General features: G+C 42.5%; 1 protein-coding gene across 1 annotated transcript; it reads left to right on the forward strand.

Moving 5' to 3' along the window:
* The first annotated feature begins 501 nt into the window (after positions 1 to 501).
* On the forward strand, positions 502 to 27,078 carry LOC102056761 (alpha-fetoprotein). Its single transcript, XM_055716309.1, has 13 exons — positions 502 to 12,213; positions 13,689 to 13,749; positions 13,957 to 14,092; positions 15,042 to 15,244; positions 15,760 to 15,907; positions 16,740 to 16,837; positions 17,407 to 17,536; positions 18,153 to 18,367; positions 19,237 to 19,369; positions 20,004 to 20,101; positions 21,342 to 21,480; positions 22,240 to 22,463; positions 23,363 to 27,078. The coding sequence occupies exons 1-13, from the start codon at positions 12,087 to 12,089 to the stop codon at positions 23,562 to 23,564; spliced, it is 1,914 nt and encodes a 637-aa protein (XP_055572284.1). The 5' UTR covers positions 502 to 12,086; the 3' UTR covers positions 23,565 to 27,078.
* The last annotated feature ends 67 nt before the right edge of the window (positions 27,079 to 27,145 follow it).

A 27,145-nucleotide genomic window follows, 5' to 3' on the forward strand; every position in this document is an offset into this window, starting at 1 on the left:
ACAGCAATTTACATTTGCATGGTTAATTGTTTACAGGCACTGGTTGATAATAGCATACAAATGATTTCATTGCCTTCAATCTTGTTTGTTCCCAATGTCCCCTGCATGGTTTACACCTCCAAATAGTCCACAATTATGAAGCAGACACTATTTCCTTTATTTTCTGCAGTTTTGCTACATGCAAAAATCAGAAAAAATTTGCTTGTGATGCAGGTAAGAACACTCTAGCTGAATTGCTTTCCTGCTTTGCAACTGTGTCAGTATGTGGTTGGAGTTAATGTTGCATAATTTCATAATAAACATGAAGTAAAAACCCCTTATTTTTAGCTTGTTGGAATACATACAATATGCTAACTATAATGAATTCAACATTATAGTTTTGGTTTGTGGGGTTTTTGGTTTTTGTTTTCTTTTTGTCCCCCCCCCCCCTTCTCCCAAACAGGAGGAATCTGTACTTTGAAGATTCTGACTTCCCATTATAAAAAAGAAAAAAGATTTAGTGAAAGGTCAGAATATTTATTTTCATTGACTATTATATAATAAACATTGACTACTTCTAGACAAATGTTTACAGAAATCAACAAATTCCCCAAATAATGCAATTTCAAATGTTGTTTTTTAACATATGGGAAACTTCATTATTTTACAAGTTCTAGTAATTGCTTTCTATGTATTGAAAATTTTTCAATGAATACTAAATAAAGGGCTTCAAATTTACATATAGCTACACATTATTGTATGCAAAGACCTGCGTTTTTTAAACACATGCAAGTCGGACAAATTGGAAACTCCCTGGTGATCCTATCTCTTACAGAAGTCTTGTGGTGGCGATTTGTATTGCATGTAACCAGAATCCACTCTAACAGTTCTTTATTTTCAGGATCTCCAGAATTAAAAGCCTACCAATGTTTTCCAAAAAAACTGTTAATACATGAGTTATTTCATATTGTTGACTAAAATACTACATGTGTGTGTAGGGGGTGTGTGTGCAATAATAAACTACACCTTTAAGTACACACAAACTACTTAATCTTCACATTTCACTGCAAAACATATGTTAGCCATGACACGTTTAAGGTCATTTCCTCATGACTGATCCACTTCAGGCATCTTGTACAGGAGATTTGAAAATTACAGGAAAAAATGGTGTATGGAAAAGGATTAATTACTTTATTCTTGCTATTGCTCCATGCTATGTCAGAACAACTCAGCAGGACAAACCAACATCAAAACCAAAGCCAAAACATATCTATGTGCAGCAGTTAAGAGGTCATTTTCGGAAAGTGTAAGTATCCATTTCTAAATTTTGCTCTGAAAGGAAATGAAGAACTTGAGAGTATTGCTGTTACATTTTTCCTTATTATCATGGTCCCCTCCAGTGTGAACTCATTAGCTCCACAGGAAGTATTCTTTATAAACAATTAAGAAAAGTAGTCTCTCTAGAATGGTATATCCTGTGTCTCTCTACACCAGACTGGTAGACATAAACTGTATGAAAGTTTGTGCTTGGAGTCCTCTGACTTTCTCTCTCTGCTGTGTTTGCAGCCTTCTAGCTGGCAAACCTGGTAGCTGAAAGTAGAGCCATGTTAGCAAAGCACTGCTCATTACAGCAGCAGCATCTTTCTACTACATGTAAATATTCAGACCAACTAGATACATAATAATATGAAAAAAATTTCTACTATACTGTAACATGTAAAACTTCATGTCATGAAACAAAAGGCGTCAGTAGTAGAGGAAGATGGCTGCTGGCTCCAGAACAAAATTGTACAAGAGAAGATTTCCAAGCACAGCATAAAGGGCAGGAACACTCCTGGCTCTGAAAGAACTCTTTGAGACTATGAACTAGTCGTCTGTCTTGGTGGAAATGCTGCTCCAGTATCACAAGCATCAAAGGTTTTCAACAGCTTTGACTCATGAAATGAATCAACGCTCTTTTGAGATGGAGGCTTTGACGAGGCATCCATAAGGTGGATCAGGAACATAAATGTCCCTTTTCAGAAAACAGCAAACATTAAGGAAGGTTTTTACAAGCTGACACTGATACAGTCTTGCACTCCGGGAAATGTAGCTTGCTATACCCTTTGTCTTTTTTTTGTGTGGTGGGTTTTTTGTTTTGGGGGTTTTTTGGGGTTACAGTCCCAATTCATAAACATAGTTACTTTTAGAAGCTAAGCTCTGTAGCAGGCTCATCTCGCTTTCTTCAGGTCAGAGGCAGGCAGAGCACACATTCTGGGCAACTAGCACTAACACACTTCAGCCTGAACTGCACCTTGGACTTGTGACTCATCACCTTTAGCAAGTGACTTCTCGGTGGTTTACATAAGCATTAGAACTGTATGTCGTCCTTCTGGTTTCTCTCAGTTAGTTGAACAATGCTAATGATAGTAAAGCCGCCTGCTCAGCCTCTACTTTTTTTCCCAGCAGTAGTGGAGTCACTTAAATTAATCAGTGTCTGAGAACTCACGGACTTTTCCTATCCTTCTGAAATTCTGTTGTTGTCTTTCTCTAAATGGGCATCGAGGAAACACTTCACAAATCTATGTTGTTCCAGTTTACTGTTTCATTCTGTAAAGCAAAATGAACAACTCATGCAATGCAGCAGTGGTTTGATGTGAGAGCAGGCATGGCAGAAAGGAAAACCATTGCTTCCTTACTCTTCCATTTCTTTTCCTTATAGGACACATATATATGTTGGATAATAAATTGTAGCAATTGTGGCTAGTTCCACTGACCCATTTTAAGCAGGCAGGACATTTTAGACTCCTGCTGCTGGTTTTTTTTTTCTCTGCCCCATGTATTTCTGCCAGGTGGATGTACTTGAACACCCCCTTCTATGGGGGGTGCAATTTTATGAGCCTTTCCCTCTAAAGACAGACAAGCAAGCACTTCAGTCTCTACAAGCCTAAGGCATTCTTAGCTTTTCTGATTATACACATGTGCAGAAGCTACAGATATGATTCAGTTGCCTAAAAGTAAGCATCTAACGCCATTTGAGATACCCTAGGTAACCTGCCTGCTTTCTGCCTACTACTCCAGAAAGTCACAGGTCTTTCCTGGGCAACCCACACACAGTATTGCAGATACCCAACAACATCATGCTCAGCTCATGTGTTCAGGGAACTTAACCCTACTGTGCTGCTTCCATCTTAAACCCAAAAAGTGTGCACACACAGGGAGTGTTAGTCCATGGAAAACAAGAAAATGTGAAAACTGGAAAAGTCAACATATTTTTCTCTCTTCCTTTAAAAATAAAAGTATCAAGCACGGGCTCTAGTCTGAGATGATTACTTATCAGGGCTTCACAAGGATTATTCAAAATTTTTTATTCAACCATAACCATATTTATTACATGAACCTTAAACTTACCAGGAAAAGGTAAAGATGGGATAGAAGCCAACAACCCGTTGCAGTGTTGGCCTGTTTAGGAAAAAGAGGTCATAGGGTAAAACTCCACTGAGAGACAGGGTCCTTAACGGGAGAAAATGTCCCAAGCAGACCCTTACAGAAGCTGGTAGAGTGGAAGAACAACTTTCTGCTTGCAAGAGCAAGGTTAAAAGAGCTGTGATGTGCACTCGAACCAAGGGAAATCCCCATCCCTTTCAGAAAGTGATACGAAATATCAGGCAGTGTGGCTTCTAAAGGGGATTGGGACTTGACAGCCTTCTCTGCTCTGTGGGGCTGCCGTAAGAGTCACGGGTAAGAGTCACCGTAAGAGTTGAGGGGTAGGCTCCAAATGGAGTCATCTTAGGAGAACTACCAGTGTAAAAACCTCACCCAACAAAAGGATGACTCTGTCAGAAGAGAAAGCCTGGACAAGGGAATGCCAGACACTTGTCTCCAGGAGTCAAGGAAGAATTTGTGCCCCAAAACCTAAACCACCACTAGATCCTGAGTGAGCTGTACAATACCCGATGTCTTGGAAGCAGTGCCTTTCACAGAGCAGCTCCAAGAAATCAATCGGGTCCTACTCAAAAGAACACGCATTTTGTTTTGTTACCTGTGGGAAGACACAGGAAGTCCCCTGCCTTACTCAAAATTGCTGTGTCAGCAGGTCACTGCAACCTAAGTTTGCGTTGTGCTAAGATAACGGTGATTGTGTTGTATTAAGATAACTTGTTTTGACATTCAGCCATGGTGTTTCACTTGGCTAGACCATCACGCCTACAGGTGCCAGATAAAGACAAGGACAAGCTGTAAATGTCACCCTTTGTACTTTGTTGTGTCCAGTTCAGATGCAATCAACCCACGGTGGGATTTGGAATATAGATAATAGGAGTGTTTTGCTTAGCAAGTTAAGGGGAGGATGGGTTGGGGGTGAAGAGTTTCAACTTCAGGAATTTTTTCTTCCATTCCAGATGTTGCAGGTTCATCTAACTCTCTCATAATTAGCTGGCATATATAGGCTTTTCTTCCCAATAAAGGACATATTGTGTTGGTAGCAAATGTGTATACAGAAAAACATCCCTCCTTTAAAGCTTTCACACTAAATACTGGCTGCAGATCCCCCACCCAATACCCAGGAACTACCCAGGATCAGTGATTACTCCCTTCCTCTCTCTTAGGGGTTTGTAACTACTTCAGTCCAGAATCCCCGGAAGGACATTCATTGCACTGAATACAGCAAGTGGAGGAGCCTCTCCTGGAAATGACCCTTACCTAAGGCAGAGCAAGGTTATATCCAATTAGACCATTTCAGTATGAAATGTGAAATGAAAAATGCAATGTGAAAGAAAGCATCCTACAGAGCTAAAGCAGACACCTGGTTCTCTTGACGAAGCCATGCTGGCACCAACACCACCCCTTCAACTCCTGAATAGAGGCATCAGTCCTTGGAGGACTTGGAGTCCAGAATAAGGATCCGTTCCTTCCTTTTTTTACTATCGAAAATGTTTGTTACAGAAGACATTGCCTCTGAGGTGAGCAATAGCTCCTGGAGTTACTAGAAAGTCTCTTTTCTACTCTATAGAAGTGCATTATGCTTTTGACATGGTCCTGGAATTAAGTGGAAATGGAGTAGGGCAGGGTGGAAATCCAAGGAGTGAAACTTACAGGGTACAACTCGGTCCTCATGTCATGGAGGTAATCAAACTGCACTTCAGATGGAAGCTTGACCTCCTGTACTTGGAAAGACTGAAGTAGAAAGCTCCTTGCCTGCTCAACGGAGGAAGTGGGAAAAGTGCCATGGAGTTCCACTTCAGCAGGCCGCAGAGGCAGGATGGTTGCTTTTTCCTCTTATGCTCTTGTTGCTTAACAACATGCCTGGGAGAAAGGCACAGCTTCATGCCACTGCAGCTGGGAGAACAGCCTCAAATACGGATGAAGCCTGGATCTTTTCTTAGAAACTTGGGAGTAATTTCCTCCAGAACAGGTCACCCAGGAATCGTTCACCATACATAAACAATAATCATATCTGCTAGGGCAATAAGGTGACCTTTCACGGCACATCAGTCACTGACTGAACTTCTAGAAAACTAGATGACTCTGCCACCTTGCTACCTGCACGTCATTACCCAGCCTGCAGACATCCTGGCGAGCTGCCATCCCTCTCTCAGCATCCCATCAACATCACAGTAAAAACGAAGGGGAAAAGAAGGGGCACGAAGTGAAAGAGAAGTCACAACACAAGAAAGGTTGTGGCTTTTATGTTAATTTGTCTTGCAAAGAGGACTACGGAGTCTGAAGCAAATGAATATACCTGTACAGAAAGATTTAATCTGTCAGTTTGTTAACAAGATTTGTTTCTTCTTGCTTCTGTCAACAAGATTTGTTTCTTCTTGTTTCTCTTTGTAGTGCTCCAGAAAAAAATTGCTGGAATTGAAGAAGCTGAAAAGGCAGCAAGATTTCTAGTGTTGACCTTAGATGCTATAACACTGAAGGACTGAGAGCCTAACTGGCAGCCCACTGACTTGGTGAGTTTCACCAGCCCCTGTAATGGGCTAGGTCTTGCAATGGTGCACTGGGAGAAAGAAGGACAGCCCAGTTTGCTAACATGAGAGTTCCCTGCAGCCTCTCTTGGGTCTGATACTCTGTTGTAGGCCCATTTCTTCCTCTCAAAAGGAGCTCTGTTCAATAGATCTGCACTGCAATGAAAAACAAAGCTTTCTCCTGTGTTGGCACGCTAAGAGACCTATGCTGTGAACACCCACACAGACAAGTCCTCCTGGGACACCTGTTAATTTATTTCCAACACCAGGACCACACAAAGCACCCTGTGCGCTTCCCACCCACATGACACTCTGACGCAATGCGCAGCAAATGTGTCCTCGCAAGCCCGGAGACCAACGGGATAAAGAGCAACACTGCCAGCAAAGTGGTGAGGAAAGCTCTTTCATTCCCAGCCAAGTAACTCAGAGGAACCAAAGGACAGAGGAATTTGTTGCCAACTTACGGCAGCATGTAGGCGTGCGTGGCCTGGGCATGCTCCCACCTGTGCTGCATGAGGTTGTCCCGTCTCCTGTGCCGACATGCTTATACACCCATAGGGTGAACGCTCCCAAAGACAAGGACTCAAGGAAAAACCATCAATTCATATCAAACCAAGGGGCCACACAAAACACCTAAGAATGATTACTGAAGAAAAAAGGAGAAGCCAGGCATCATACATGAATCTTCTAGTTCCCTCAAGTTAAAAGAATTAGAGTGGGATCCTTTTAGCTAGACTGACTATGGTTTGCATTACACCATGTACATCTTTTTGACACGTATCGGCAAAGAGGCATGGCTGGGGAACAAGGGAACACTTGAACACCATGCCAAGTGTTGCCTGCCTTTCATTAAACAAGCCATACTTCTCTATGTACTGATAGTACATGAATTTATAAAGCCTTTTAAATATAACTACGTCTGGATTATATATATAGTCAGATAGTCAGAAAATAGGTTAAGACATGCACTTCTGGCAAAATATACCCACTCAGGAAATAATCTCCAGGTCAAACAGAAGTTCATAACTGATTGTGATATAATTAGTCATTTGCAGGGGCTGAAAAGAGCAAGTCTTGCCATCAGACTTCCCAGCATAGCCAAATAATGTTAAATCATTTGCAGCAATGAAGTGAACAACTTGGATTTCCTCCCTGTATTGCCTCTAGGCTACACAGACCGGAAAAGATTTGCTGAACATACAGGTAATAAAGTTCTATATAATACATCCCATGCCTTAAGTTCTGAGGCACAGATTCAGCAATGAGAGCCAATTGTCATACTGTTGCAAGTGATCTTAAGAGAAAACCTTCCAATCTCTTCACTAAGCTTCAAAGCGGACCCTAAGAGGCAAATATAAAACTGCTGTGCCCGGGGAAAAGTAAGCCCCGAGCTGTGACACCCTAGCCAAAGGCTCTCCTGTGAATTAGGCTGGATGTGGTCCACACTGCTGCAGTGTGCATGGTAAATGCAGTGTATTTTAGCAAAAGGAGCTGAGCATAATCCCAGTTCAGAGCACTTGGAATGCCATTCACGAACACATACAAGAGGACAGAGGACTATTGTTGATTTTTGAGCTAAGTATTTGCAGGAAAAACTCAAATATATTGTAATAAAGTGAGTTTTCTTAGGGAATATGCAGTTAACTAACTGAATCACATGGAAAAGTTGACATGGTTTTGGCTTTCAATGGAAAACGTTGTGTATTCAACTACAAAGCTGTTACTGGAAGAAGAGGAGGAATGGTGTCAGGGCTTTCAACGAAAACTAAACAAAGCAAACCTGCAAAAATGAACCAGTTTGGTGCATTTTTAGCACATAAAGAAATACTTTCATCCCTGTTTTTTTAAAATCCAGTCATTACAAGTTCTTCTTCTTCATAGAAGGGAGTTATTCCTCATTTCCAAAAAAGCAGAGGGTTCTGCTGCCAGGGCAGAAGAGCTGTCACCCCCCATCCTAACAGCAACCCTGCTGCCGCTGCGGGCAAACGTGCTCAGCAGACCAACAAACGCAACCTGCATCTTACACACTGGCTGTGTTTCTTGATCAACAAAGGGTGTATGTAAGCTCAAGTCACTATTGACAGGCCAATCACAATATTTACAGTCAGGGCTTATAGACAACGTAGGCTGTTTCCATACACACCAACCAACCTCCACACCAGCTGGATTCTTTTATTTTCAACAATACAGAACGAAGCTCCCTATGGATGAGATTTTTCAAGGGCCATCTGTGACTACCTCAGCTTTATAATCTTGGCTGAGTAAAGAGTTAAAAGAACTGGCATTGTTTTAATATATGTATCCATGCACACATAAATCCAGAGTGTGTGTGTGCGCGTGCATGTGCATGTTAATATTTATTTACTTTTGTCATCTGACACAACTTTTTACAGGAAGGCAGTGAAGAACTGCACCAGAAATCCCTCCTTTCTCCCATGGTCATCTTTTATGCTTTTCTTCCCTTCCCAAGCAAAGCCAGAATTAGCACGTGAGATAAGAAAGGACTGACGAGCCTTTACGGAGCACAGGAAGGGGCCAGCTCCATCCTACAAAGATGGAGCTAAATTAAATATGGATAAAGCTTTCATGAGCAGCAAAACAGTCACACTCCTGCTCACTGGAGCAGTTAAGTTAGGGAGACTTCAGGAGTGAGACACAGACCTAAAGTATTAAAGGGCCCAGTTACAACAGACCATCTCTCCCGGATACGATCCAAACCTCATTTTTCTTGGCTGTGCAGATAAATGGTTTGAATAATGAGAGTTCAGCAGCCTCTAGGTTAGAGAAACACTCACACTGTGCAGCTTTCTGGGGAGATGGATCCACAGAAGTTACAGAAATATTAATAACTTGCAACTTACCTCATTATCAAGTTTCCAACTTCTTTTTCTTTTTTCCCCCTCTCCCTTTCTTTTCCATGTCTTAGTTTTATTTAACCAAGAAACTTCCTAGGGCTCCATCTTCAGATATTTACAATACTGCAAACGGCATCTCAGTTACCAGCAAAGACTGCTTTGCTAGAAATGTGGTAAATTACAAAAAGTTGCCCTTTGCATGCTAACACATTTGCAGTTATTAAAAGCATGCTACTTCTCACTGCTGTTCCCAGTTTTTTCTGGCCAGCTCATGCCCCAGTTGACCAGCAAAAAAAAAAAAGCTGCAACATCAGAAAATTTGGCCTAGTTTCTCAGCTAACGTAAATTGGGATAATTACATTGCCTTCAGCAGAACCAGTTCACACAAGCTGGGACTGTCATGGTTCACAATTAGCATACATTTGTTTGGAATGCAAAATTGGATCACTTCCGTAAATTTAAACCAGCCGCTCAGCCAGGGATGTGCCGGTTTCACAGAGTGGTGAGAGAGCACAGCCAAACACTAAAACAGACCTCAAGGCAACCCACAGAGACGCTTTGCTCCTCTGGGTTGAGAGGGAAGAGCTGGAAACACGTTCTTGCCACCACTGCATGGCTCTGCACACCAGATGAGAAGCATCAGAGCTGGAGAACTGCTGGTGTCCCATGTCCCAGGTGACCCAGTGGTAAACATGCACCAGCCCATGCTGAGGTTAACCACCTGCAATGGGCTCCCCAGGATGAGAAAAGAATTCTGCTACCTAAGGAACTTGTAACACTCCTCCGTGGTGGTTTGGGTCAGCAACAGAGGAACACTGGGAAGGAGGAGGGGGAAATCAGGAACTCACATTTCACAACTTGCTGTAGCATACTCTCTCTAGGCAGGAGACCCCAGCACCAAAACAAGACATATTCAAAAGCACATAATCATATAAAGTCTAGCCAGTTTCCTTTCATGGTATTTCCATCTAAAGACACGAACAATGTTTTCTTTATAAAACAGTTTATAAAGTTCTAACATCCCAGTACTTGTAGTTACCTACAGGGAAAATAACTCCAAATATCACATCAGAGCAGCTCAGGCTTTTTTTAAAGACAAATTTTCTTACCACCCAGGAAGAAGCCAAGTTGTTCCAGGTGCACGAGTTTCCTATGAATATTGTTCTTTTTAGAGCGAATACTCAGGATTTGACAAGAGTAATATTCTCCATGTATAAAGACAGGATCTAAATGAACCCTATACATGTACTACTTACATTACCAGAAAACAATTTTGTTGAATTTCAAGAAAGAGAATTAAAGTATCGATGTAATTGATGTAATCATGATGAAACCAACCCAAGCAAAAGGGAGATTCACAAATTCTGCATTAATTAGCAAGAACATAAACGAAATAGCTCTGAGCACACGTTTGCTCTTTTTTGGCCTAGTTTGAGGATGATGATCAATGGCTGAAGCCTATCAGGAACATACACCAGCCTAAGGCATGGAGAGCTTTCCTTTAAAATTGGTGGATGTCATCAAAATGAAATATCCACTCAAAACTAACCCACCTCTCTGCTGTGTAACACACACAGAGTAAAAGAGCTCCAAGAGGGTAACTACCCTGGCATTACAAGAGTGTACTGAGCATCCCCTGCTGATGGGAATCCACAGCCCCACACCCCAAGGCCAAGCAGCTGCTTTTGCTCTATCTTGACCTTGCAAGACAGTTTCTAAGAAGTTCTGGAAACAGCTACATCCTCAACAGGTGTGAAACTGAGTAAGTCAACATGGTTTCCATACTCTGAAGGACAACAGAAACCCTTAATGAGGACCTCAGCTCTTCATTGGATCTCATTTCTAGTGTTTGCCACACTCTTTCCAGTTAAATAGTACACACACCTTTCCCTCCTGTGAATGAGTGTTCACTGTGAACAGACAGATTGCCATCCCAACAGTGGTGAGTATTTCTGAAGAAAAAGTGAAAAGTAGTTAACCATCCTGCTGAACATGGAAAAGAGCAGTGGAGAAATTGATTTTAAATGCAGCAGCCAAGTGCAGTTCCAGAAATACTTAGGACAACATGTTACACAGTCTCTGAAACACATTCTGCTGGGCCAAAGAAGAATCTGCTATAGGGTCTCTGGGATCAGCATCTCAGTTGTTTCTGCAGCTCTACCTCAAGTAATACACCCTATCTCTTTTTTTTTTTTTTTTTTTTAATAGCTGACAGTAACAAGGCTTCTCAGAAACAGCTGGATGAGAAAAGCTTTCTCTGGCCTGCTCCTATGGACTTAATGAGGATCATATCTGCAGGAGCACAGGCCATAACCTCCAGATCTCTCTCTTTCAAGCAGATTATTTCCTATGGGGCTTTTTAGTTAGCAGTGTGACAGGGCTTATGTGTGTCTTCCTCAACTGATGCGGCTTCAACTTAGATTTCAGCTCTCCTGCTCTGAGAACCATGCCCCCACCTTCCTCCGCAGAATCCTTTTCCCTTTTGATGCCATCTCATGGGATAACGAACAACCTTCATGGTCTTCCTGCAGCATGGAACAAGGAGTAGTGCCATTTTCTCCCTAAAGAAATAAAAAGTCTTTGCCTCTTGCCCACCTACCTCTTTGTTACAAATACCTATGGCTCTCTAAAGTCATTCCAGCTCCAAAAAATTGTCATCTTTACAATGCTGATGCTTACAGTGTACTTTGTAGAAAATCAGTAAAATAACTGTAATAACTGGTTTTTCCCCCCCCCCTTCATTCTACAGTTCTGGAGTTGATTTTATTTTAAGATTTGGAGAAATTTTGATGGTAATCGTTAATGCTGCAAAACCATTGTAGGGGTTCTCAATTCTGCCTTTTCACCATGACACCTTAGGAGCTGGGAGCAAAAGACAGCTTGTACAGCAAGGAGGGATGCAAAATCATCAGGTTAACAGCTGAACTCAGAATCTTTGAGTCAACAAGGTGTAAGAAGGCACCTTCTGCAAAGCAATCACCTTTGAACAAGTCTGCAAGTAGATGAGATCAATAGGGACAATAAAAAGCCCAAGGAGTGTTTAAACTTCTTGTTTAAAGTGTGATAAGTTTAAAATGCCTATTTGTCTGAATTTCAGGGGAAAAAAAGAATCTCCAAGGTTCTTTCTTCCCAACAAGCCAGTCAGTTCATCACACTGAGCAAATAATGTCATGTCTAATTATTGTGGGAATACTCCAAAAGGGCTAATGTTACATGTGACGGTAAAAGGGTTTTGATTAACCAGAAATCATTTGGGAGAGTATAAAAGTAACTCTTTCCCCTTAATTCTTTCTGCCTTTCACAGATGAACCAAGCTCACCCCAGGCCCCTGCCAAAATCCGCCAGTATGAATTGGAGACAAATAATTTATATTATTTTATTGGTGAGCCTTACTGTAGTCAAAGCCCTGCCTAGAAGTTATCAGGACATAGGTAAGAATATATCTCATGTTTTTACTCTTATTCTTCTGTATAATACTGATGGCTGCAGTTTTGCATGCATAGTAATTTGGTATCTCGCTTTGCCCCCGCCAGATCTACATGGGTATTTTCTTATGGGTCAAAGACATACAGCAAAACTCTATCTGTATAAATTTCTTGTGATCAGTCTCAGATGTGTTGCTTCTTAACAGCTTGAGAATCTATGTAGTGTGCCGGACTGCCAGTGATTACTGAGAGGAAATTCAGTGAAGGGTAATTTAATCCACAGGAATATGGTTGCATCATGGATTTTAGGTACCCCAAAAAGTGTTGAAGTAAAGCCTGTGGTTCTTCCGACCTCCCTCTGCAGTCCATGAGGAAGTGAGACGGAGAAGTCCCAAGAGGGATGCTACCTCCAGGTGGCTATTCAGAGTAGTTAAGTTATGCTATTGTTCTCTATTATCCTTTGTAAGCATCTTACTCCCTCTCCATGGACCATTAAAGGAGCTGACAATGACCACGCTTCCCACTAAAGTTAAAATGAGACAACCCAAACCTCCAACCACAGTGCGCCATTCAGGTGCTTCTCTCACCTTACGTATTGTTAGCATTAGTCAACTTTTTTTCCATCTTTACAACTTCCAAATGAACTAAATGGCTCAACAGCATTAAACAGAACTGATATTTGTGTTATCTCATATTATCATTGTCTCAACTGACACCCCCATGTTACTCAGAGGCAGAAGCTGGCTTATTCCTTTGGTTCGTTTGATCCTTGTACACTGATCTCAGCTGCACTGACATGGGGGCGAGATGGTAACAGCTTTTGGGACAAGCCCCTTATATTTAAAATTAATGTCTCATAATATTCTCTGACAAACAAGGAATTCAAGAAATTATTGCATTTAGGTTTGCCCATTAATAAATGCCCAGTGGCAAAGGAATAATATTTGCACAGGATCTTCACATGGATTGGGCACAGATTTGTTTTCCTCTAGGCCAGTTTGCAACACGGACAGAAGGATGCAGCTCTGTGAGTTTTTGAGGAGCTTTGCCTACCGATGTAGCCCCCAACTTATCCCACGTTTTCTGCACAGGATATCTTTCATCTGTAGCCAAGGAGTGGTCAAGCACACCTTTCAATAGCTGAGGCAAGGTTAAAAAGTGTTTTGTAAAGTGCATGTTTAATCACATGAAGCGTGTCATCAAGGAAGCTGAACGCCCTCCAGATTTTAGCATATTCCTTCCCACTGCACTTGAGCTAGGCAGGGGAGTTATATCGGCCCTGTTACACTGTAGGTCAGAAACAAAGTGCTTCATGTGCTCATGGTGAAGTCAAATAGGAAGTTATGGCTTTCCTACTCCCAGTGCTACTACCCCAGGCACCAAATTAACTTTCTCCAAGACTCCAGTACCAAGAAAGACAAAAAAGGTATTTGAGGAAGCATTTAGAAAATGTATTCTATTCCAACTATCTTCTTTTTCAGAGGGAAAAAACAGCATTGGCCAACGTTTTTCTCAGCTGCAGGAGAATAATTTTAAAGCCATGTAAGTTGTCCAGGTAAAGCGTCTACTTGCAAATTTGCTGCCACTGAACACCATTGTGTCATTTGGAAATGAGCATGGACAGTGAGTCAATGACCGTTCTGCCAGCCCGCGGTGATATGAATCCTCTCGTTGTCTCACATGTAAAAGCTAGGCAATTAGGTTTTAGGTAACCAGCAGCAGGTTTAATACTGTGTGTTCTTCTCGCAGTGCCATGATCATGTTTGCTCAGTATGTGCAAGGAGGCACGTTTGGCAAAGCAGTTCAAATGGCCCAGGATGTGACAGCCCTTGCCAAAAGGTGTGCTGCTGCAGCCAGAGACAGCCCGGACTGCCTGAAGCCTTTAGTAAGCAGATTTATGCTTCTAACACAGCAGGCATTTTCAGAAGGACTTGTAATTTCAGTGCCTGGGTATGTGTTTTTCCAAAGAGGCATTGAATATGTCAGTAAGAGACCTGACTTCCTTGTGTATACTGACTCTTCCGTTCTCCAGGCTCTCATCTACAAAGCATCTCAAGATACGTAGAGGAAAACAAAGCCCCCCTCGTTCCCCCCACCCCAAGTATCACAGCATCTTTTGAAATCCTTGACCCATATCTTTCTCAAAAATGTTCTGAAAGTTGTGCTTTTACAGCCAGTGTAACAAAAATCAGCAAAAGCCAAATTAGCTATTTCTAGCAAGTGCAATATTCATAGGCATTTGTTGTGCTCTGTTAACTCACAGTCCTGGTTTTTGGTTGCGTCTGCTCCAACACATTTCTGGAGCTGGCAGACTGAATCATGAAACACGAATGCCAGCCTGTGTTTGGGTTCATTGCTGATGTGTTAGACACACTGAAACAAACCTGAATTAAAATAGTTCCCAGCCGAGGCAAAACCGACAGCCGGACCTGAGCCTCACTACTCAATGAACAAGAAACAGCCTTTTCATTGTACAAACCTGACTGTAACTAGGAAACACAGATCTCACTGCGTGGCAAACTGCAGTACACAAACTGGATGATCGCCTTGATCATTATCAAGAAAAAGGGTCTGAACAATGTCGTAAGTTCAGTGTTTCAACACCATTCCATTTGATGCCTGTCTTGGCATAACAGTAGGTATCAGAGTTTGAGAAACCATCACTTAGAGGTTCTAGAGCCTAGCCTGATTTTCACTGCATCAAAGCAGGAGGTAATAGAGAAACTGAGTTTATGCAGGTTGGGGTTTGTTGACTTAAAGTAGCCTCCTCAGAGAGCTCAGAGGAGTAAAACAGATTCCTTGCGCAAATTCACTTTTTTTCTAATTTTTCACAGGACAGGATTTTCCTCGATACAATATGCCAGGAGGAAAATCTTCCCAGGTTTACTGACTGCTGTGCTAAAAGGGATCCTGAAAGAAATGACTGCTTCCTCTCCCTTAAAAATTCATCACGAGGGTTCATGTCTCCTTTTGAAAGGCCAAATGCTGAAGCTGCCTGCAAAAATCATTCACAGCATCAACATCCATTAACAGGATAGTAAGTAAATAAATCATGGATTCGTTGCCTAGAAATGACAGTTAAGAGCCTGGAGACAGCAAGTGCTGAACCAAAAAGTGCAGTCTACGATTCTCTGTCATCTCCTACTTGTTTTCCTCCCTAATGTAAATTATTTGCATGATTAATCTAGCTGTTAATGTCATTATGTGAAACCTGTTCTGCCAACTTCTGCTTTGGATATAGGTCCAAACGGCAAACAATCTGGCCTATTTTATTGTAGCCTATGTAAAGGATGCCTCTGAAACCAAGGGCCTCCCTGGAGTCCTTGAAAGCCAAGCAGAAGCTTTGCTGCCTCTAAGCCGGACCTGGCAGGATTGGAGACTTCAATTTCCAGGAAAACATCAGCTCCATAAGAATTTTCCAAGATCAACGCCACACTATACACACTTTCAGTAGCTGCCCTTTTCATATATGGCAGAGGCTGCAATAACACTGCGGCTCCCTGCATGCAGGGGCTTACTCCCAAACCAAAGACATTTTTCTCTCTGTTTTAGTTTTATCTACGAGGTTTCCAGAAGGCACCCTTTCCTCTACGCCCCAACAATCCTCTCTGTTGCTATCCGGTATGACGAGATGATGAAGAACTGCTGCAGGAGTGCTGAAGACCCCACTCACAACCTGGAGGAATGCTTTCGGAGACAGGTATTTCATCACAGGGTTGTAGTTTAATAACATGCAACTGGCGACTTCCCTATAGCTAAGCAACTACTGAAGCAGAGATGTCGGTCATTTCCTTTACAGCATCTGAACCTGGTATTAGAATTCACTTTGTTAAGGACAAGCTGAAACCAAACTTAAATGCTCTCTGGAGTTATAGCTTGAACTTCTAAATGGAAATGCTAGACTGCGGGCTGTGGGGCAGATATAGCTTTACAGGGAGCACAAGGCAGTCCCTGCACCCTGCAATTGTTGCCCACCCCAACTCTGCTCCCTGCACTGGGTTTGTCATAAGGATGCCGAGGTGCTATGCATCGTACAGGTTGATAGCCCCATGACACACCACCTCCTGCTTGGCCAAGCATTCGCACTGCAGAGACGTGCCCCACACACAGCCAGTGTCAGAAATTCAGAGCAAATGACCTGTAACGGTGGAAATAAGGATGGGGAACCTGCCCTTGCTGAAGGGTTGAGTACGCCTTGCACACAGCATGGCTGGGTTGCAAGTGATGGCATGGTTTAAGGCTAGCTAATTGTCGTGCAAAGCCAGTCACATCGCTCCCAGATGACAATTCCTTCCCCTGTGCTAAAAACACTGAACTATTGTCTAAAAGCATTCTGGTTTCTTTTCACAGAACAGTTAGTTAATACATGCTGGTGACTAAACAGCAAGCACCACAGTTCACATTGCAGCTCGGACAGCATTTTTCTTTCACTATTAAAAAATCCCTGTTTAAAAAACCTGTCACCGCAGTAGTTCTAGCGCAAAGCATTGTCTTCTCTTCCACTTTCATGGTCTGCAACTCCTTTCTACCAGGCACCAAAGGTGGTGAAGCCAGTAAAAGAAGACAGCCTGAGGCAGGAACACACATGTGGAATCTTGAAGAAGTTTGGAGAAAGGACCTTAAAGGCTCTGTGAGTCTTCCCTACATTTATCATTATTTTGAAATAAAGCATGGGAGTCGCATGTGGCTGGCTCCACACCTGCACACAGCACAGTGCCCCTGAACACCAGCCATGTCGGTTTTGTGTGCAGGTCACTAGTAGCATCTCACAAGGAAGGCAGATTTGGAACACAAATTTATGCACGATGGCAGTCATCATTTCCTTACAAACTGCCATTAGCTTTCAAAATCCAAACCCAAAGTTTGAAATGAACGCCTCTCCCTGAGATGAAAGTTAGTGATTGGGAGCAAAATATAGCTAATCTCCCTTGACCATTTTTGACAGAATGTTGCTTCTGTAATTTCATGCTCGCCTACCACATTTCTTTCCACCATTTCACACTGAAATTCACCTAGAATCCTTAGCTAACTCTGAAATTCTCAGTTATTGGCTTCAAGGGACGTTTATTTGGTAACTTCAGTGGCAGCAGTGAAAGACCATTCCTGAGCAGTCCCGATACCGTCGCCACAGAAAAATGATGATAGCTGTCACAGTCTCGCACTGCGAATCTAAACAATAACTATTTTTCTTCATTGCAGGAAACTTGCTCAGATAAGCCAAAAATTCCCTAAAGCTGATTTTGTTACTGTTAACAAACTTGTGACGGATATTGCTAACATGCACAAGGATTGCTGTCGTGGAGATATGCTGGACTGTATGCGTGACAGGGTAAACCTCATTTAATATTTATGTTCACAGACAGGGATTATATTTTTTTGCTGTTTCCAGATTTTTTTTTTACCTCTTGTGCTGTACTGCTTGCTCTCCAAAGCTGGAGTTTAACTCTCAGTCTAAAAACCTGGCTGATTTTCCCATTTGAACTTTCCTGGGTTGAAGCCATTGAGAAGGGCAGAAAGTTCCCTTTGGGACTAAAACGCCCTTTGCTGCAGGTTTGGTTGCAGCTCCCAGCTGTTTCTATGTATTTTCTGTGCAGCTTTCCGCAGAGCGCAGTATCTGCCTGTCCTCTGCTTTCTTCTAACACACCAAATCCATTTCTCTCACCTCTTGTCTGCGGTGTCTAGCTAGACGGCTAGCGTCTCGGTTGAGGTGGTTACCAATGAGCGCCTACCGTATGGCAAGCAAGGTGCTGCAGCAAATGGATCAACAGGACTGCAGTCTTCTTCCTTGCTCTGCCAGCTGTCTGTTGCACAGCTTCAGCCAGCCACCCCTGCTCTTTGGGAGCCACCCTCTCTGTCTGCAAAATGGAGATACAACCGCTGATCCAAAACCAAACCAAACACCAAAATGGGGTAAAAATTCCTTCATTCCCTTTTTTGCTTTACAGGAAGAGATTCTACACTACGTCTGCGCAAACCAAGACATCCTATCCAGTAAAATTAAGAAGTGCTGTGAAAAGCCTCTGTTACAAAGAAGCGAATGCATAGTTAATGCAGAGAATGATGATAAACCTGAAGACTTGTCCCCCCACATCAGGGAGTTTATAGAAGACAAAGGAATATGTGAACGTTTTGCCCAGGAAAAAGATACACACTTAGCCAGGTAATGTGGCTCTTCCTCTACTGTTCAACTTTGCTGTTTCAATACTTGGGTTGCAAGGTGACACTTTGGATGTTAAAGCCCAGCTCATCAGCCTCAGGTCTGTCTGGGAGCATGTAGGCATGGGATGCTGTGAAAGCTGATCTTAGTAAAACACCACTCAACCCTAGAAGGTGTGGAATGGGAACCAATGCAGAACAGGGCACTAGTGTTGTTTCAGAGACAAAACCAAAGAGGTGCACGCGAAATTCAGTAACTATCAGTTCTGATCTCAGGCCCAAAATATAGCTTTGATATAGCTTATAGCTTAAGCGGGAATTGAAAAACATCATGTCTTGATTCAAACAAGGTTGGTCCATTTCTGTTCTGGCCGTGTTCCTTTGGGCAATGAAGTCCTGATCCTACCTGTTGGAAGCTCCGGCAAGAATGCCATGGGCTGCAACAGAAACAGCACAGAGCTCCAAAAATAGAGAATTCACTTCAAATAACATATATCAGTCCCGTTTATGACAAGCGCAGCTAACTGATCTAGCACAATTGCTATGTAGGGTGACCGCTTAAGCAGAGCTAATCTTTTCATCTACTATGAAATAGATCTGTTACTGGAAATTATTTCATTTTTTAGACAGGATTAAATAAAGAGCAAAACCCCAAGCCCCACAAAGCTCTCAGCTATGCTTAGACTTGCTTGGGCAATGCTGGGCTCTGTCAGCTGTGCTTTGTTCGGGCTCAGTCCCAGAGCTGCTGTGAAACATTCCCTGTTCCTCGGGATGTCAGACACAACTGGCCTGAAAGCACCCCTGCCGTCCTTACCACCCCGAGGGTCAGTTGTCTTGACTTATCTCTAATTCCTGATACTCCACATATTGCAGGTTTCTGTATGAATATTCCAGGAGACACCCTGAATTTTCTGCTCAAATGCTTTTAAGAATTGGTAAAGGCTACGAGGACCTGCTGCAAGAGTGCTGCAAAGCTGGTGCTCCGGACAACTGCTGCAGCAGAGGGGTGGGTGCCATCAGGCTTTGCCCAGCATGCTGCTGGATCCAAGCACATGACTATTTGACTGGTTCTGGCTAAATAGGGAGTATCCCTGCTGCAGGTCTAGAGCCACAGCTCCTGTCACAAACCCAGCAAATATTACAAGGCCTGACTGATTCCCATATGGAGAAAGCATCAGGAGAACCTTTGCAATCTTCGTTTGCAAAGCAGTTTAACATGGATAGACAGAGATGCTGGGGAAAGCGATGAAGCTGACATTTCTGTAAGCCTTGCACCCCTTTGGGCTCCCTGGCAGTGCCAATTGCTCTCTTGCAACTGTACAAGGCGCTTATGGTCATTGTCTGAGATAAAGACACTGGCGCTGCGAATATCTGAAGTTAGGAGCTACCCTGTGTCTCAGACCTAGCCTTCCACCAGTTATAAAAAATTAAGTGTTTCAAGGTGATTGAAGGTGGACATTGATCACATCCAGGCATTTTATTGAGGTTGCAGACAGATGAAGACTTTCTAATGGAATTAAAGTTGGGTGGTATATATCAGGTGAGAGGTATCTACAGATATCCAGGCCTTATCATGAGGCAATAGGGCATTCTGCATTCCACCAACACAATGACACCTCAAATGAACTTATTTTTTTCAGGAGGAAGAACTGAAGAAACACATTTATGAAACTGAAAGTGTCATGAAGACAAGCTGTGACATTTACAAGGAGAAAGGAGATTACTATTTCCAAAACGAGTATTACTTTTTTATATGCTTACCTTACTCCTGCACCAGCTGGGCACAACTCGGGCTGAAGTACAGCCGCAGGTGTCAAAAAAGCTAGGCCAAAAGACACCACTTGAAGATTTGGGCCAATTTATTAATGACTTCTAGGATATGTTTTTCTCTTTCCAAGACAATTTTCTGGCCTCTCATGAGTTGTCTCCTTAACCCAACTCACGAACCAGTGAAGTGACAACTTGATCAGTCTCCCACCCGTGTTTCCTATGATGCTCTTGCTTTATAGCCACATTTTTGAGCTGTGAGCTGTAACTTAAGAGTCATAAATTTGGCCCAAAGACCGTTGCTGTGTCTTTTGCAGAAGACTGCTCTATCCAGCTCCTGCAGCAGATGTAAACTTTAACAACTGTAGCAAAAATCAAACTATGATAGACAGAGAAAAAAACCAAACTAGCTGAACTGTGAAAAACCACACTGTGCTTAACGGCAGTGTGCAGGCACAAGCCTCCTGGAGAAGCTTTGCCCCTGATTAGCCGTGTTAATAAACACGTGCCTAACTTAAAGTACATGAGCAATCTCAGTGACACTGCTGAACTGCTCTTATACTTGAAGTTAGGCTTCAGCTGGCCTTCTCTGGGGAGTCGTATCAGACTTTTTGCACCCCAGCACATGTTTGATCTTTAAAAGTCCACTGGAACTAGATGTTTCCAACAAACCCGGTGGGCTGCTTCTGCCTCTTGTATCAGTTGTTAACATTTTCCTGGCTGTGATGGTTAATAAGCACAGGTTTTTAAAAAAAGAAAAAAAAACCCCACATGATGGTCAATAAGCATAGGGGGTTTTAAAAGAAAAAAATTACAAGTGAACTTTTTTGAGCTTATCTAGTATGCCAAAAAGTCACTTGAGTTAAATTTTGCTGTTAAACAAGCGCCCTACAACTCCCAGGGAAATTAACGGCACAGTAAAAACTTAGGTACCATCTCACTAAGATGGGCTACCAATGCAGAACTAGCGATGCTATCGTTAATTTTATTTGTTTAACCCAGTAAGAGACTGATCAGAAAAAGGAGAGAGCTCAAAGAGAGTGTGCTTACACATGCCTACCGGAGTTTACAGGCACCAGGCTTAGTCCTGCCCTTGTGCTGACGAGTGTTCTGTGGGGTTTAGCTGGAGCTTGACGCATGCAGATGCAGGGGCTTGCTCACTGCTGCCTGGTGAAACAAAACCCCCAATATCAAACAAATTATCATTTCAGGCTCCTCATGAGCTTCACCAAGAAGATGCCTCAGCTGACATCTGCGGAGCTGATAAAATTCACCAAGCAAATGACTACAGTGGGATCCAAATGCTGCCAGTTAAGCCAGGACAAGCTCCTGCCTTGTGCCGAGGAAAATGTGAGTATTTTTCTTTTGTATCTTGGTCCCATTTTTTCTTTAAACTCTGCCACAAGTTCTGCTGCCAGCAAAGTCGAAGAGCTTGGAGTAAAAGTCAGTGAGAAAAATGTTCACTGAGCCATTGAGCTGGCCTGAAGATGTAGTTCCACACCACATAACTCAGCATCGGTGAAGTTAATACTTGAATTAAACTGCAGAAAATCATCAGGCTAGTGCAGGGCAGCTAACCGTTGCGCAGTGCAGGCAATCCCACCCTCTTCCCTCTGAAGCTAACTCTTGTCTGAATTCATCCTTTCTAGATGCTTGAAGCTGTAGGGCTCTATGGAAGGGATCAATTTTGTATAGCTATTCCGTAAGAATTCTCTAGGCCTGTAAGCCAAAGTACTTGATCAGCTTCAGCCCGTATGCCAGCCATCCATTTGTACCACATTTACAAGAGCAGCCGAACATACCCACAGAAACCCTGCTGATGAAAACAAATCAAATGCAAGCATAGTTTTATGAAAAAATCACATCATTTCTACATGCACAGTCCCTGAAACTGCATATACATATTTACTCTGAAAAATCTGAGCCATTTTTGCACGAACAGAAGTCAGTATTCTGTAGATACATAAACTGTTATCTATCTGACAAACAAAATTTAATTTACATTCTCAGGGTTTTTTTTTTATAACTTTACTAAAAGCAGCATGTATTTCAGGGACTTCTGAAAACAAAAAAATAAGGTGACATTTTTTTTCACTTCTCTTGGTAAAGCTGGATCTCGTGCTTGGAGAAATATGTAGAAGACACCTGACTGATCCTATAAACCCAGGAGTTTGCCACTGCTGTAGTAGCTCCTATGCTCTCAGGAGGCCGTGCATGGGGAAACTAGAAATTGATGAGAATTATGTGCCCTTATCATTGACTCCTGATCTGTTCACTTTCCATGAAGATTTGTGTACGACTGAAGAGGAAAAGTTACAGCACAAGAAGCAGGAGTAAGACATGCTTGTTTCACGCTCCTACCCCTGTGTTTCTTATCTTGGCAACATTCACCTTTCCCTCGTCTGTTCTGGCTGCCTGCCTTGTTTTGCAATATTCCATTGGAAAAACAGCCATGCAGCCCTTGATCCTTTTCTTCCCTCTCATGCTAGTCCCAGTTTCTTCTGCTGTCTGGTTCAATCTATATTTACTCATCCTAGATTAGAAGAAAGTAATTTTCAGAGGTGGGTAGCTGCTCTGGAACACAGCTCACCAGAATGGACACAATAGACGCCCCAAGTTAGGTCTGATAAACATGACCTCCCACTGTCCTTGGTGGGGACTACACAAGGCGCTCCTTAAAAAGATACCAGAAGAACAAGGAAGCTACTGCCTAAAGTGCTGCATGACCTTTATGGCTTGCTTAGGGCTCCTTCCCAGAACGGGAAAGCCCCTACATTTTCCTCATCCCATACACTCCTCGAGTCTCTGAAAAGCTCTGGTGTTTGGTTGCCTTGGTTAGAGAACACTTGCATGGTAGACCCCGGCCATGACAGTCACAGTCACCACAGAAAACCTCTTTGGCCATTAACTTGTGCCATGGTGAGCCCACACTGCCCCGGACCTCCTGGAGCGCTATGGAACACATACACCATCTGCAGCACGTATTCATGGATATTGATAGTGGAGCAACTCCAAAACCAAGCACTGATATTGTGTTTCACACAGGGAACAGGGCACATCTTTGCTCCCTGCTGAAAATATGTGTCTGGGTGGCAGATAAAAGTGAAAAAGCTGTAAGAAGGAAGTGGGCTGTAACCAAAAAGGCACTTTGCAGGACTAGTGTTGGAGAAACACTTCCTGAGCGGTGTGCTTACTCCCCAGCCTCACAGGGCTTGCTTTGCTTTTCCTGCAGAATGCTCATCAACCTCATCAAGTACAAGCCCCAGATCACGCAGGAGCAGCTGAGCTCCGTCACAGCCGCCTTTACTGCCATGAGGGAGCAGTGCTGCAAAGAAGCAAGCCACGAGGCATGCTTCGTGAGAGAGGTATCGTTTCTGTTTTCACTCATACATTCTAAATCAAAACAGAAACATGGAGTATATATAAAAGTGTGAATTTCTCCGTTAAGCAGCAAACCCAAAGCCTGGCTAGCCAGAATTCCTGCAGTTACATTGCCAGAGACAAACTTTATGACCTGCACAAGTACATGTGTGTACCAGTTAAATGATCACTAAAGAACTTGCCTAATTAGTCTCATGTTTATGGGCAGCAATTTATAGATAGTGCTCAGCTAACATCCTTTGCTTCTGGGGAGTCACTGGGACTTGCTGTTGAAGGATGCGGGCAAAGGTCTTTCCCTGGCTGACAGTTCTAATGGAATTTCTCTTGAAAAATTCCTCTGCAATAGGGAGAGAAAGGATATATTCCGATTCTAGGTCAAAACATTTTCCCCGTTTATTCTCCCTACCGCGGTCTCCTCCTTGCCCTTCCTATGTAATTTTAGCTCACTGAACTTCATACCACAGAGCTACTTTGGCCTCTTTCTACCCTCCAGCAAATCTGCTTTTGCCTACTTCTCCTCCCTCCCTCTCTTTGATATATTCCTTAACTGAACTTTAACAAACTATCCACAAGCCTTGATCCCCCTCTCTTTTAATCTTTGCCTTGCTTTGCTTTAAATGATAAAATACAATCCTTTTAGATTAGATAAGAAATTTCCACCTCTGAGTACACCCAAAGAGTGTATCTGCAAAGAAGCATTCCATTAACTCTTTGTAATAGAACTGTCTTTTAGTATTTTTCTGACAAATATCAAATCTTCCAAGACAATCTGAGCTGAACAGTAGAAGTAAAATGTATATTAAACATAATGAGATACGTATATGTGCGCTGCATATACAGGGTTTGTACACAGCTTGCAATGGTTATAAAACATTACCTACTGCTGCCATACTTGTGGAACTTGTTCACAAGTACATTATCTTCCTGCTTCTATTGCTCATAAATATTTTGCTTTTTTTTTTAGGGTCCAGAACTTATAAAAAGAAGTGAAAAAATGTTGTCAGCATAAAGAGCTTGCATAGCTTATTGGAAGATACTTACTGAACGATAGGAAGTCACACAACCTTAACTGTGAGCATAATACCTTGTCTAAACGTTCATGAAATATAAACAGGAACATATAAATTGTCATAGTGGAGAAAACTATGTTGCAGCTCTTTACTTACATATCTAATGAGGTCGTGATGGTTTACCAGCTAGAGCTCTGCCACATCCCATCTGCTGCTGTGAGCGAGGTGAACGAGGTGCCTCAGAACAAAACATCACATTCCCACATCAACCTGCTGAGCTGTGGAGCTGTAAAACCGGCCTGATTGCAGAGCTCAGCTCACCTGAAAATGAATTGTGCTTACCCATTTTTTTCAGACATGGGAGAAACCCGTACGCAAACTTCATCTCTGGCCACTATCACTGATTCAGAATGATCAAGAGTATGTAAAATCTAAACCAAAACAGGTGACTTAAAGCCAGTTCAAGTCCAGGGAGAGGGCCCATCACCTTAAAGCAGGGGTACTCAAACTACGGCTCGCGGGCCAGATACGGCCCCCCAGGGTCCTCAATCCGGCCCCCGGTATTTACAGACCCCCACCACCAGGAGTTGGGGGGGGGGAAACCAAGCAGCCGCAGATGGCTGCCTGCCACTGCATCCGCGCGCCGGCCCCCTGGTTAAAAAGTTTGAGGACCCCTGCCTTAAAGAAATCCACTGAAATAGTAAGTTAAATGGATAGAAACTGAGGGTTTCGATGTGGGCACCATCTTAACTTATGGAATATTATTTTACTTATAGAAATACTCACAGACGCAAAAAAACTCCAAAGGCATTTTAAATCCTAAGCTTACGAAACACAAATGCAAATGAGATCAAAATCAGAAAATCTGCCTGTAACCACTTTTAAATTATTTTCGATCACCAAGTAATTATTTTTGCTTTTTTATAGCACTGTCCTTGAAATACAACACATACACTCGCTAATATGGGCTGCTCTGGGGGATCGTAAATTTGCCTTTAAGCAAAGAAAAGGATTATGTTGGGCATCCTGAAGAGGGAAAGGAAAAAAAAATAATGGGCAAAATGTCATGGAAAGGACAGAACACGGACTGCTGAAACACCTGGTCAGCAGATGAAGGTTTAGAGAAAGCACTGGGATGCTACCAGATTTACGCTCCAGGTAGTTTGACACAAAAACAGCTTTGGGATTTTGCTCTCTTTTTACATTAAAAGAAATTAGAAGGCATGTTAAGAATCCTATGTCAAAAAACAGTATTAAAAGAAAGAAAACCTTTTCCTGGAAAACTTTGGCTCGCAGGAAGATACCCAGGGACCAGATCCTTTGGGAGGATGTATCTAACAGTAGTTATCCTAGGAGCATTTGAAATGTCTGTAAAATAAATATTGCCTAAACAAACATCACACCAAATGCAAACCCAGCTTACAGTATTACCATCAGAGAGAAGATTTCAGAGTCAGATTGAAGAGGTCAACCAAACCAAGTCCCATCGGAATCTACCCTGTGCGTACTGCTAGGCAATATTTTCATTAAGGATATAAATAATGAGAAGAAAACCCCTTCATCAGATTTTTGACTGACAGCAAGATGGAGACACACTGTTGTAAATCCCTTCGCAACATTTTAAAAGTCAAAATCATCTTGGAAAATTAGAGAAATAGCCTAGAAAACAAGAGGAATGCTCTATAAGGACAAATGTAATGTATGACATCGGTATGATTAAGCAGCTGCACCATTTCAGCACAGGAAAATTGACTCACGAGGGAGCTGTGTGGATAACAACACTGTTAGAAATCACAGCCAACTAAAAGCCACCAATCTGCCGCTAATTAAAATCTAACTTCTTGCTTGCACACCAGGAGCATAAGCAGAACAACAGACAAACCAGAACAAGCTACGTAAGACATATAGCACGGTTTCATTTTCCTCACCTCTGGTATAAGGACTTAGCTGGAGTGTTAGGACAAATCTTGGCTACCTTACCTCTAGAAAGCGTTTCGCTGAAAAGAGAAGAGCAGTAACAGTCAGCGATCCATAAAGTACGAAAGGAAAGGTAAAGTAGGATGGGGGTGCCTGGTTTAATAAGAAAGGCTGCAGGAACTTGAAAATCTTCACATACCAAGAGACTGACTGCAAGGCAGAAAGCAGCGGGCCAGTGCCCAGCAAGGGGAACAAAGCTCTGGGATCAACTGTCTGGGAAAGGTGGGGACCTGTGAGAGGCACACAAACATTCAACAGGCTTTACCCAAATATCAGTGATGTTTCCAGTACCAAAACAATGATTAGATGGGCATCTTGGGCTTCTCCTAGCACTCTGTTTTCTCAAGACTTTATGTTCTGATGAAAATCCGTCCTAGGGAATTTGGAGGATGGTTTGGGTTTTCCACCTTTTTGGTTTTTTGTGAAATCCAGTGATGTCTGGATTTTTCTCATGGTGGAGCTTGGTAGTACAAGTTCAGGTAAGATATATCCTCTAATTACTGTCTTTATGGTTAATGGCTTAGGCTCCAAATTCAAAAGCAGCCCCCATTCCCTGTCACCTCTTTTTCATTGCTGTGTTACCTCGAATATCCAATAATGTTTTGGAATAAATTCTCCCCCTGTTCTTGTCTGTATTTGTGAGAAAT

The sequence above is a fragment of the Falco cherrug genome, chromosome 1 (genome assembly GCF_023634085.1).
Source record: "Falco cherrug isolate bFalChe1 chromosome 1, bFalChe1.pri, whole genome shotgun sequence".
Taxonomy (NCBI): Eukaryota; Metazoa; Chordata; class Aves; order Falconiformes; family Falconidae; genus Falco; species Falco cherrug.

Excerpts from the sequence above, each read along its gene's own strand:
- LOC102056761 (XM_055716309.1), top strand. The coding sequence starts at position 12,087 with ATGAACCAAGCTCACCCCAGGCCCCTGCCAAAATCCGCCAGTATGAAT. Across the intron at positions 15,908-16,739 it reads AGGAATGCTTTCGGAGACAG|GCACCAAAGGTGGTGAAGCC; the intron begins GTATTTCATCAC and ends CCTTTCTACCAG. Across the intron at positions 18,368-19,236 it reads AAAGATACACACTTAGCCAG|GTTTCTGTATGAATATTCCA; the intron begins GTAATGTGGCTC and ends CACATATTGCAG.